The 13,517-nt window shown below is 38.1% G+C and overlaps 1 protein-coding gene across 4 annotated transcripts in view; it reads right to left on the bottom strand.

The window, feature by feature from the left end:
* Window positions 1-5,200: 5,200 nt before the first annotated feature.
* Window positions 5,201-13,517, bottom strand: part of LOC108442937 — a 29,489-nt gene continuing 21,172 nt past the window's right edge. For 2 of the 4 annotated variants that reach the window (XM_037530854.1, XM_037530857.1), the window contains 9 exons: window positions 12,412-12,659; window positions 11,686-11,812; window positions 9,709-9,891; window positions 9,201-9,277; window positions 8,990-9,118; window positions 7,091-7,393; window positions 6,854-6,959; window positions 6,592-6,757; window positions 5,201-5,560 (listed from right to left, as the gene is read on the bottom strand). In XM_037530854.1, the coding sequence (XP_037386751.1) occupies window positions 5,396-5,560; window positions 6,592-6,757; window positions 6,854-6,959; window positions 7,091-7,393; window positions 8,990-9,118; window positions 9,201-9,277; window positions 9,709-9,891; window positions 11,686-11,812; window positions 12,412-12,659 (1,504 nt within the window). In that variant the 3' untranslated portion in view covers window positions 5,201-5,395. The remainder of the gene's footprint in view (window positions 5,561-6,591; window positions 6,758-6,853; window positions 6,960-7,090; window positions 7,394-8,989; window positions 9,119-9,200; window positions 9,278-9,708; window positions 9,892-11,685; window positions 11,813-12,411; window positions 12,660-13,517) is intronic. The other 2 variants (XM_037530855.1, XM_037530856.1) reach the window with 2 other exon arrangements.

The following is a 13,517-nucleotide window of genomic DNA, read 5'->3' as shown; positions in this document are numbered from 1 at the left end:
TTCTACTTTTAAGAGCTCTCTCCTGAAGACTTGAACTTTGCTCTTTTATTCAAAGTAGAAAAAATATCAACTTGAAGTAAAGTTACACGTAATCACAATTATCATCATAATCATTAAAGTGTGACCTAACAATGTACTGACAATGTAGATCTATGGAACTGTTACTGGTTTGTCACTGTCTTGTTGCATAGCCTTCCTTAAAAAATATGTATGTTGCTCCAAAATCTGTATATCAAGTCACCTGTGACCATGTGCATTAATTCTCCTCTATGCCATCACAGATCCTGGCTTTTAAACTCTGCGCTGATAACAAACTGGATGATCGCTCTCCTCTTTAGCCTGAAGGATGTGGCATCCATGATTTACAAAAAGAATTTAAAGTTTTGATTCATTGGACCACTGGACTCTTTTCCACTTTGCTTTAGTCAATCTCGGACCCAGAGAAGGCAGCGGTGTTTCTTGATTTGTTTGTATGTGGTTTCTTCTTTGCATGTTAGAGTTTTAACTTCATTTGTTTAAATGATGAAATGATGATTTCCTCCAGTTCTCTGCTATTTTATGTTGATTAGCATTATACTTGAACTGTTACCCATGCAGTCTTTCATAGAGCATATTATTCTGGGATGCTCTGTTTATACCCACTCATGTCACTGACCTGTTGTGAGAGCTGAACAAGGTGTTTTTTAGTTTTACAAAACTTAACTAGTGTTTTGTTGCTCCTGTACCAAATTTCTTGAAATGTACTGCTGGCATGAAGTTTAAAATGGGCATATATATATGTATTATTATTATTATTCATCTCATTACTATTACTATTCTGAATATTACTAATAATATTACTTTGTCTCATTTTTCAGACTGCAAAGTAACACATGACAGCATTTAGGAGGTGAAAGAAAGGCTTACATGTTTAAATAGAACAGCTTATTGAAGAGCATTCACATGTCTGCTGGCATATTTCCATAGATAATGACCATTTTACTTATTCAAAGGAGAATGTGTAGTGCTTGTATACAGAATAGTGTATTATGTTACCTTAGCCTATAGCCACCATTTCAACTTCACTTGAACAAAACCCTAAGTGTCCCTAGTGGGTTTCTCCAGTTTCGATGCATCTAATAGACACTGAAACTAACATCTGTGGAACTGTAGTTTAGAACCTTTTACTGTACATGTTTACTACTGAACAGGGGTACCAAAACATTCCCACCTCAGTATTTTCCTTTTTTTTCCGATAGCTGACAGACAATGAAGTTAATGACCCTTGAATTGGAGATGCTACTTAATTTTATCAGTTGTAGAGGAAAGCAGGGCACAATCTATCACAGGGTAAACTACCAAAAAATATATGTACTTCAACAGGTTCAGGTAGCATTTTGACAGCAATCCAACAGGCATTTCTCAAAACTCACCCTTTATTCCATCATTAATGCTTTCTTGATGACACTTTGCACTAGCACAGTAGTGTGTGTGTGATGTTGGTATAAGTATCACTGTGGAAAATGAGCTGTAATTTACACTGAACACTGATTTTAAAATGAAAACATACATCAGTGCTGCTGTTGTAGTTAACATGGCTGTGTTTTGGGTGTAAAGGTATTATTGTGTCATGATAACAGTGTGTTTAATCTGACTGTCCAGTGTGCACTGAGACCACAGTGGAAACAGGGAGCGCCGGGGGAGAGGAATGTATCTTAGTTTTTCTGCCAAAACAAGTTATCTAATACTGTGAGACCCTAGTCTCTAAACAGATTCCACTCAGCTAGCACCTCAAACCAGCAGTGCACATTTGCATTTTCCTCAGTGCTATACTACACTATACTAAAATGTTTGTACTGATGTACGAACCAACACGATGATCCAACCCCAACATAATGGTCTCTAAACCGGTTGGAACACAACATGTTCTTCAACATGTATAATCACTGCTTTACAAAAGTACATGTATTTTATGTGAACATCTGAAAGAAACATTGGCAATGCAAAAGGGACCAACAAGTCAGAAGCTATTGTGCAAAGTGGGAGAAGAACTGGGGGGGGTTCATTAACTTAACTAAAGATACACAGGTTTATAGAAACTAGACACTAGGGATGTCCACGGGAGCTGACTTCTTTCTCCAACAAATCCTGACAAACACAGATGTTGGGTTGCTGATTTGCTGTTCGTGCTTTCTTGAATGTGCTCCCCCCATTAACATTGGAACTCAGTTCTTTTTCTAGAAGGTTTAAAGGGAAATTCCACAGATTTCCAAAAACTGTAGAGAAACTTACCCACTACTATTTTATTATAGTGGTATGGGGAGCCACAAATATAGCCTTTTCATTTGCTATTTAAACTGATCATGTAATGTACAGGTGATCTCTCACATCTAATGTTAATGATAAATGACATGACAATCAAATTAAAAAGTATTATTATAAAAAAATACATTTTCTTTGAACACCCTGCACGTACCTCTGCTAGAAATGTTTTAAGCCAGAACTTTATCTTAGAATTATCAAAGACGATTATCAAAATAATCAAATTGATTATCAAATAATGATAATCAAATAATGATTGATTATCAAATAATCAAATTCTAAATTATCTTAGAAGACAAAGCCTTAGACAGAGTATTAGCAACCATTTCATGTAGTATCTTTATGTGAAGTAGCGTTTAGAGGTAAGAAAATGGTTCCTATCTCCTAAATTTCTCTATAATTTCAAATCAAACTTCTTGGAAGGACTTTCTTTACATTTTTTTTGGTAAAGTGTTTACAGTAACGTTATATGTACAACCCCATTTCCAAAACTATTAACAGTTGTTAGCAATCAAATGTTGAAACTAAAGAAAATATATGCCCATTTTGAATTTGATGCAACACATTCCAAAAAAGTTGGGACGGGGAGTGTTTCATTACCTTTTCTTTTAACAGTACTCTATAAGAGTTTGGGAACTGGGGAGACGATTTTCTGTAGTTTAGAAATTATTAGAGTATTAGTGAGTGTACTGCATTTTTATTTTGATACTTTTTTAATCCCACAAATGGGGAAATTCCACCTCTGCATCTGACCCATCCATGAAGTGTGAGCACACTTGCCTAGTGCAGTGGGCAGCCCTATCCACTTTTTTTTTATCCACATCGTTGTGTATTTGTTTGTGAAAGCAAATTTTATAGATTTTGCAAAATGTCTGGACAATTAAATGGGTAAGATGTAAACAAAGCCATTCAGACCAGAACCAGACGTCTCTAAAAGCTCCTCTAAGGAAAGTTACACAAAGTGGTTACAGATACACTACATGGCCAGATGTTTGTGGACACCTGCTCATCCAATATGTCTTGCAAAATTATGAGAATTAAAAAAAAAGTGCTTTTTCCTTCTTTGCTGCAGTAACAGACTCTATTCTTCTTGCAAGACCTTACAGTAGATGTTGAAACGTTGCTGTGAGGATGTGACTGCATTTAAACACACAAGCATTAAGGTAGTCAGGTACTGATGTTGGATGATTAGGTCTGGATCACAAATGTTACTCCATCTCATCCCAAAGCTACTGGATAGAGATCCATCACTCCAGAGAACGCAGTTTCCAATGCTGGGGAGTTTTATACCCCTCTAGCCTGCACTTGACATTTGGCATGGTGACCTTAGGCTTGTGTGGCCTCTCCAGAATGTCCCATTCTATTGGTCAGTGCTCTTCTATGAAGTGCTGTGTATTTAGCTGGTGCACCTTAATGCAGCTCAATTCACTAATAAGAAGGGGTGTCCACAAACTTTTGGACAAATAGTGTACATTACTGTAAAATGATGTCTCAGTCAGCTTTAAGATACGATTTTGGCCTAAAACATATTTTTAAAAATATAGTGGAGAGATACATGCAGGGCATTGCAAGGCAAAATAATGCCTCCAGAAAACTTTTTTCAAACTTACCACTATTTCACCATCATCAACATCACATAAAAAGTTGTGTAGATCCTTTGGGATAAATAAAAACTATATATGTCATGTAAATAAATATTTCTATAAATACAATGCCTATACTTGGGTTTTAGACATCACCCCAATTCCTCTCACTAAGATTAAGGAAACCTGAGCTAGTAAGTTTCTCTACAATGTACCATTTCACATCAAATCACTCTAAATGACTGTTTATATCTCAACCACTGAATTATGCAGACGAAGAAACTGTGAAATTCCCCTTTATAAATTCCTAAGAACACATCACTAAATGTACAGAACAATGTGCAGGGCCACAGAATACCGCTTTTACACCTGATGCTACCCTGGAGGGGCAACTAGAGAGAAATGCAATACTAAATAACAAAAAGAGGAAGGGAAGGAATCAGGGGTAGAAACTCAATAACAACATGCACACGCAAACAGGGTTAATAGTTTCTCAAAGTGACTGCGATCTCCAGTGTATGATGAGGTTGTAGTGTCAAATGAGCAGAAAGGAGGTCAAAGACATCCAGAGACAGCTCAGAGGTATATATGTATGTGTGTATGTGATAGATACCAAGAGGAAATGGGGGTTTTGAGAAACACGACACTGAAAAATCTGCCCTACTTTTTCAGCTTTAATCACTCCACACTGTGGTCATATATTATGTCATAAACATAGGCTGAGATTACGCTAGGATGTTGGGCAAATCTGGTGAGGGAATGTTAAACTGTTGTAACAGCAACTAAAAAAACCTCTTCACTCAACAATGGTACAGTGCTAACAAGGAAAGAAAACCTGTGAGTACCAGTTAGCATCTCATGTGCATAATGGTGGCTTGGCTTTGCTGCGTTTCATTTGTTTTTAAACGGCATTAGCTTTTTTTGAGTGAAGTTATGCTCCTGCTGTTATTGTCATTGTAGCAGGTTACTGCCATAATACTGTGCTATATGAGACTTTCTCCGCCCGATGACCGCTGGGATAGGCTCCAGCACCCCCCGCGACCCTGAGTGAGAAGCAGCTTAGAAAATGGATGGATGAGGCTTTCTTTATGGGGCACCTGACTGCAGCACTGGCTGCAACTGAAAGGTCCCATTACGCCCCCTAGTGCTTTACTTTTACTAAAAAATCATCCTCTACGTTCTAATGGGTCAGGCCTTAGGACACATGCAAAAATGCATTATATTAAAAGTACATTAAGATATATTGATAATACACATATAAATTCCATTTGTATATGTGGAGTCAATGAGGAAAAAGGAAAACACCTGAAAAGTCATTTTACCATTAGAAATAATTTAATCCAAAATCAGTTTCTGCTCTGTTGTCAGAGTTCCCAATCATTTTCCATAAAGCATCCATAGATTATACATACAGTTTCCATAAAGAATTTCTATATAGCCTTTTATAAGATCCAAAAGCTTCAGGAGGTTTACAGAAGAGCAGTTAATGAAGTGTGCCATGTGAGTCACAGTCAGGCCTGCTCCATGTCGCTGAGAGGATGGAGGCTGTGAAACTTCCTGTAGATCTGGACCTTAGCCAGGTCTGCAGACAGAGTTTTAGCCATGCGGTCTGTGGTCTGCTTCATCATAAGAGCCGCCTCCAAGGCTTTATCCAGAGTCCTGTTTATCGCCTCCTCCTGACCACAGTTAAATCATATTAACATTATAGAGATTTCGAGTTACATACAACTCTGTTGCTCATTTGTTACATTAGACTTGTAGCTTCAGTGCAAAAAAACAAAGCCAACTCTGGACAACAAACAAGTCTTGGCGGCTTGACTAGATTTTGAGTAAGAAGACACTTTGATCTTTCAGTGAACCTTCTCAGAAAACAGACAGATGTATTTGAACGTTGCTTGTTTAATCCAACTCATTAATACAATTTCATTTGAGAAGGAAGAATGAGTGAATGAGTAAATCAAACACTTGAAACAATTCACATTAAGTGTTGCCATCAGTACACCTACATCAGTACAAGTGATCTATATTACAAATGACAAGAACAGTGTGTGTTTGTAGTTCTCATTACATTATGAATGTGTTTGTTTGAACGTATTCCATAACGGTTAACAGTTTTTATATTCAAGTTTGTACAATATTATGACTGTATTATGATCAATAGATTACTTGATGTACCATATTATCAGTACACTAGCATTCTTAGTATTAAGTGGCAAACAAAACTCAAACTGAGGCAACATTTAATACAGTGCTGTCCAAAGCATGTTGTGTGGGCCAAAGTTCGAGAAAGTTTCTCTACTCCCAACCCTTCACCTACTGAGGAAAAAAACTATATGACTAATGAAATTCTTATTTAACTTTTAAAATGATATATTTTGAAGAATTTTAGTAACAAAACATGTTACAAAGTACATTTTAAATGTATTTACAAAGACGATTTGTATCCTATCTACCTTTGTTATTTGTATATTGTTTATTTTTCGCCCTTGGCCCTCTAAAAACATGACGCTATGGTCCCCCCAGACAAAAAGTTTGGGCATCCCCGATACCCCCTGAAGCACTGCAGGACAGCACTTATTTCACACAGTTCTTGGGCCAAATCCCACTCTTACCCATTGTAAGAGCAGTGGACAAACTGGCGAATGATCAGTGTGAAAGGTCATCTCAGAGAAAACTCATTGTGTTTGATTATGTGACCCTAACTGACCTTGACTCTTTGTCTCCGTGACCTCCCTCTGGTTTTGCATGGTGAGGTGGGGAGTGGTGAGGTCTGCTGGAAATAGACGTTACTGGGCAGCATTGCTGAGTCTGACTGGGTGGAGCGCCTCCTGCTGGACGCTTCTGGATCTGACTGCTGATCCTGCACCTTGAAACTAAAACAATCACAAGCAAAGAGGTAGTCTGTTTTTCGTATTAAGCCATGGGTGGACTGATTGATTGATAGACTGATCAATGAACTGACTGAATACCCAGGAGGAAGACTGTTGCAGGATCCATAGTTGGTCTGAAGAAGAGGTTTGTGGAGAAGATGAAGTGGTGGAGAAAAATGTCTGTCCATCAAACAGAGACTCTCTCCTATAGAGCAGTATACATAACCAAGGCTTTACCAAACAAATATATACTATGCATTCATAAAAGAATTATTATAACATTATTTGGTAAATCAGGCAATGACCACAGGCTTACAGAGTTAGCCAGGCCCTCACCTGGTGGTGTACATCCAGTGTTAGCGCTGCTTCTGTTACCGGTTAGTCCAAAACTGGCTTTATTTCCAATACCAGCACTGTGTCTGCTGCCATGGATGGTTGGCTCAATGTTAACTGCTCTCCTGTGATTGGTTGGTCTAACACTGGCTGTTTTGTAGTCACTGAGTGACCCAATGCTAGCATCACTGTGCTGACTGCCTGGCCCAGTGCTAATGTTGCCATCAGCTCCAAGAACAACAGCTCTTTGATGATTGTTGCTGGGTTTAGACGGAGAAGTATCTTGAGACAGGCTCTCTAGTGAGGCTGTCAAAGGAATGAATGCAGTTAGTGGAAACAGAATATGGGAATGTAATGCATAACATTTCTGCTTTTAAAGGATTTCCAAACCATCACTGAGAACATTGTTGATATTGTTAATCATATTGTTGATGTAGTAACAAAACCTCTGAATTGTAGCTTTATTAGAAAAGAAAAACAAAAAAATAACCCAATATTTTCTACAGTGCAGATGAAAATCTCAAACAACACATCTCATAAATTTGATATTATTCTAGAAGTTCCTTTTTTCTAACTAAAAAAAAAATATTTTCATTTTATCCCCCTAATTTATGGTTTCTTACTAGTAATTTGAAAAGTACACAAAAACTCACTGCATACAACAAGCATACTGAATTAATTTTGTACATTAATCTTAAACTGATTTTTAATATTGTTGAAGACACTGATTCCAAACAGTGGTGTAAATGTATGCTAGTGTAATGGAATTTTACTCCAAGTTAACTTGGTCCATTTTTTTGTCATTCTTTTGAACGTTGTTATAAAATGTTGAATGTAAAGGGTACCCAGCATTTTCAACTGGTGTAAAATAAATAAATAAAAACTGAAATAAACAGAGTTATGATTTTTGATCTGAATAAGTTGTGCTAGGGTCCTGCATGCATAGAGTTAAGTGCCTTGCTCTGTAGTGATTAAAACCTAGAGTCTTCTATTAGGAGATAAATATTCTTGATCCATAGCCATGGTTCAGCTAGGAGCCCTCAAGCTCTAGCTTGCTTCAGTCATCTTTCCACTGTCCTAAGCTACTTTAGCTTAAGCTACTGCTTTAACCTTACTAGGCTTGAGCTGACTGACAGTAGTGTTGTGATTTGCTGATAGATTCCATCAATATAATGAATGCCAATTGATTTGGATGAATAAAATGTCAGAAAACCACAACTTTAAGATGCACTAATTATATTTGCCTCACAACCTTTTCTCTCAGCAAGGTTTCTTTTCATTTGTAGTCCATGTCCGTATTCAGTCTGCTGTGTGGCTTCAGAACATTATTTAGCGGCGGAAGGCCCTCACAAAACATGAATGAAGTGTTTTGTTTACATCAAAATGAATAAAATAAAAAGACAAAACCTTTTACCGTTATCAGCAACAACAACAACAACAACAACAACAATAATAATAATACGCTACAGTAACAGTAAAGGAAAGCAACAATTATAATATGCTTGCTTCATATGGTAAACTTTAGCATTTATATTATTTTAACTAACACTTGGTTTATTAAACCTATGGCAAAAGCTACTAAGAACAAAGTGGGTTTAAAAGTTTATGAGTAGAAACTGAAGTGTGTTTATTTTCTCTTCTTTAAGTAGGCTTCTGTGTAGTGTTACCTCATAACCTGCAGTGCTGAAATGCATTATTGGAGAAAAGAGCCACAGAAAGGCAGAACAAAAGCTGCTCATACGTCCCAGCCACACCCATAATACTGTCTTCAATCAGTGATATTTATGGTTAACAGCATATGGTACACAGTCTCGCAAGCCTAAAGCTAACTGTAAATGATCGCAGCTGATAGTAGCATAATGTCAATGGTCAAAGATTTTGCTGTATCGTCTGGAGCCGCACCTGTGAAAGAGCATTTCACATCATGTAATCTTCTGTTGGAGGGACTTTTGGAGTGAGTGGCTGCGCCTCTGTGGGTGGGATTAAAAAAGACTGGCATTTCAGTGTGATTGGATTCTGCACTGTCTGATCCTGAGGGAAAAAAAAACACACATACTGTGACATACTTACTCTGACAGTACTGTCAGTTATATATGCAGGAGTAGGCAGGTACCTTTGATCTTGCTGGGCTCCATATCAGAGGAGTTCCAGTCTTCCATCCTCTGAAGGTCCAAATCTGTGTTAAGGCATCTGCGACAAACAGAGATACTGTAGCAACACTGAGAGTCCCGTCTGAGACTACAAAAACACTCAAATATACAAGGTACCAAGATTGGAAACCACTGCTATAGTTCACTGAAACATTTACATTTACATTTACAGCATTTAGCAGACGCTCTTATCCACAGCGACTTACAAGAAGTACTTTGTCAGTCTAGTGAAAGTATCTTTGCTAGTTACCAATAGCTTAGAGAAAAAGACAGTCCTGAGCTCAGATACTGCTAGAAACAAATATGTCACTGCAAACACCAAGAGAAAAAGAAACAGAGTGGAACGCAGAACTCTGTGCCATTCATTGCAATACAATAACAATAAGATACAATACAATAAATAAAATAAGTGCAGCTTATAGTTCAATGCTCATTTAAGTGCCACTGGTTCCTGTATGTGTCGTGTGTTACCTGCTGGAAGACAGTCTGTGCTGGTGTCGTGAACGAGGCCGGCTCCTCAGCCTCTTCTCCTGTGAATACATACTGCTCAGGTGTTCCATTCGCAAGCTCAGATGTGGCAAATGACCCAAACTCTCCTCCAGTGCCCTCTTCAGGTGAGACACCTCGTATTGCAGTGCACTAATAGCTTCACTGCTGAACACACACAGCAGTTTAACACCTATTAGCTTGGCTTGAAAGTTGTGATTCCATTAGCAATTAGTGAAATAATTGCAATTGATAGGATTTTTCTTCTTCTTTCTGTTTGGTAAAAAGAAACATGTGACCAAACCATACGTCATACAGGCAAAAAACTTCAATAGGTCAACAGATAATACTACCTCCTACTACAACAGGGAGTTATATGAACCCTATCAGCCTGAAGGGAGTAGTACGGCACAGTGTTTTGCAGTTTGACCCATAAGTCATGCACCGTATGTCATGGAGGAGAAAACTCTTTTTTCTTTAGCTTAAACAGAGCATATTTGTCAGTCCCACATCGGGGAACTTCTCAGTCAAATTTGAATTGTCACCAAAGTTTATTCCCTATGAGAGTCAGGCAATGTTATCAATTTGGTGGACTTGCCTTACTAGGCAGCACTACAACGCACAAATAATTCAGTTTGTCAGTAACTGTCCAATGAACTTGGCATTCTGAAACTTTGTACATGGTTTTATGAGAATGTATAACAGTGGCATCAGTCTTCAGCGGGCATTTGACAGGCTTTGGCCAGTCGTCATAAAACATGAAAGGTATGTCCATGTATGGACTCTACTAGTCATTGGAATTGTACAACAGCTGGCCACAAGAGGGTGTTACCTATGTTTTTTTTTTAATTATCAACAAGCATATCTTTCACTGTGCTTTGCCTGTTCGCTTGAAATTGTATTCAAACTATGCAAGCCTTTTTATAAAATGCATCATATATCCATAGTTTCACATTTTACAAACAAATCATTGTCACCTAATGCAAATATGGCCACAAAACATCAATTAAACTGTGTCGGCAGGGTTTTCCAAATTCACCTACCTAAAACCTGTTCATGTACACATGTCTGATCGTGACAAAACCTGGAACATTTACACTACTATTTCTACTCTGGGGGGTATGCTAAATTAATACTGAATTGGCCAGTGTCGGGTGCTACGATACTTAACCTTTTTCAATTAATGTGTTCTGTTAAATTGCTCATTTAATTTATTACTATCTTTAGCAGAACAAAGATGATTATGCTTTGTCCTACTGTAATCAAACTTACAGTATTTACTTATTGCATTTTGATGAATCAGCCTGCAAAAAGTGGTGGACAAACAACAAAAAGGGGAGCTATAACAGTGATTGCAATCTTGGGGCATACTTGCAAAATCGTGCTTGGATCCCTCAAATTGCAGCTTATAGCTATATTTGTATTATTAATTTGCAAAAAAAAAAAAAACATGCAAAACTGCATGTCTAAATCATCACAAACTCAAAGCTTGTCAAGTTGTTGCTCATATAGAGAAACACTTGCAAGGTTTCTAACAATGTTAGAACGACACTGTTGTCCATAAAAAAATGGCAAAAGTACAAACCAAAGGCTTCAATCAGGCTGCTAATACTGCTCTTAGTTATGCAATAGGATCTGAGGTCAGTGTAAAAATCCACTACCTATTAGTTACTTTAACCGCATAGCTCCAGTTTAAAAATAAAGAAGCAAATCTTAGACACCAAGCATGTCTTAGCTGATCGGTTCATTTTGATCTCTTGATGGCACGATGCTTACAAAAGGTTATGATTCTTAAACATCACTGACACAATGCACTTCAGTGCAGAAATACAAAGCCAAAACAACAAAACCTTTGTCACTGTTTTCTTCTTCTCGTGCACTGCACTGTATATTCTTTTGAAAGTCAGAACTCTGAGATGATGTGATGAGTGATGTTCGGAGAAGGAATGAGACTGCGCTCACTTGGGACAGGAGCACTGCAAGAGCCTGGCTCTAGTTGGCATCTCGACCGCAGTAGGCTTCTGTATCTGTGCTAACTGATCTTCTTGGCTTGGTTCTTGCAGAGAGACAGAATGGAGAGTGGCACCCTCTAGTGGAACAAAAACGAAACAAGAAATTATAGAAATGAAAACCACAGAATTAAAGACAGTATGTACTAAGTTAGCAGTTCATTGGCATTCAGATATATCCATCCAGCAGTGGTCCTGTGAACAGAAACTGACCACTGATGATGGACCGGAGGACAATTAAAACAAAGTGAGCATGGAAAGGTTATAGTCCCTAATTGTACACCTACAAGGTCTACCAACAGTGAGGCTGTCTATTAAAACAGCCAGTTGCATGATTTTAGTTTAAATGGCATGCACTAGTTGATTGTTAGTTGATGTTCCAGAGCAAGTTCATCTGTGTTTGCATCTCTCTGTTGTTGGAAGAAAACCTTGTATCTGCATTTTGGATTTGTTTTTGACAAAATTTGAAAATGCCTGTTACCCTTTACACTGTATGTAAATTTAGTGATGAATGAAATAAAAGAAATGACCCCAATTCACATGGAAAAAAATAAGCCAATGGAAAAAAAGTATGTTTTTCCTTCTCCTGTAAAGTTCTTATTTTGGAGATATGAGGTTTAGCATACAGTGTAATGTATGCCTGTGTGTGCCAGTCTCAGTATCAGTAGCTTGCTTTTACCACACAGTGGGGCCTCTGCCATGCTGTGCAGTCCCACTTGTGTATTCTGGGTAGTGTAGTTCTCTTGTGTTCTTGTATTGTGAATGTTCTGCACATTGTTAGAGAGCTGATCCGGCTCTGAATCACCCATTCGGGGCCAACCAGCCCACGTTGCAACAGAGATAGCAGTGTGTAGATTAGAGTGCGATGCTTCATTATCCGATGTGCTCACACTTGTCATGCTGGCGACATCATCAGAAGGTGACAAACTAAGAGAGAAAAATATTTTGTTCAGACATTTAATGATCAGTTGCTGTTCACAGTTATATTTTGTTTAGGTGGCTCCTGACTGGCGCAACCACTAGCCCTGTCCGCACATCTGGTCTTCATCTGTGAGAACCCCAAAGTCATATGGTGCCTCACTTCTCATTCTGGCATTCAAAGTGATGCTCACAAACTCTCCATGTGCCCTTAGTGTAGCTAAGGCTGCACAACTTCTTATCCAAAACTTAGGCTGGGTCCAAACAGTGAACTGGTTTGTTTACAGCTGGCAGAGAAGAAGGTATTCAAATGTGAAAATGCACTTTTAGTCATTTAACTACTTTTGTAATATATACTGCAATTTAGCAGCACTATGCAAAATCTAACTAGCTATTTATTACTTGCTATACATGTCTGCATGTTGTTGACATCGCGTACACTACACAGCTACATAAGGGTCAACCCATACTGTTTACCCCCACAGTTTTTTCCACCGTGTTGGAGGTATATGGTTGTATGAGGCTGAGATACAGGAAACCCAGTACTGCCCATGCTCTGTGGACAGCTAATATAAAAAATTCTGTCATGCTCAGATTCTTGTTTATTTTATTGCAATTACTAAGTGACATGCTCAGTGATGTGTGAGTGGTGGCAAACTAATAATGTGAAACATTGTTTTGCATAAACTGTACACAAATAAAACAAACAGATATCACCACATGTGAGAGCCAAGCTCATTTAGAGGGACTCACTAGAGATACAAACGTAGAGTTTCTATGTCTCTTATGAAGATACAATAACAATGATACATTTACTGCTTCCGTCAGCTCATCAAGGAACACAACCAGACTCTTCCACACTGCTCA

The sequence above is a fragment of the Pygocentrus nattereri genome, chromosome 19 (assembly GCF_015220715.1).
Source record: "Pygocentrus nattereri isolate fPygNat1 chromosome 19, fPygNat1.pri, whole genome shotgun sequence".
NCBI lineage: Eukaryota > Metazoa > Chordata > Actinopteri > Characiformes > Serrasalmidae > Pygocentrus > Pygocentrus nattereri.
The sequence above is the reverse complement of the archived record's forward strand: the minus strand, read 5'-3'. Positions and strand labels throughout refer to the sequence as shown.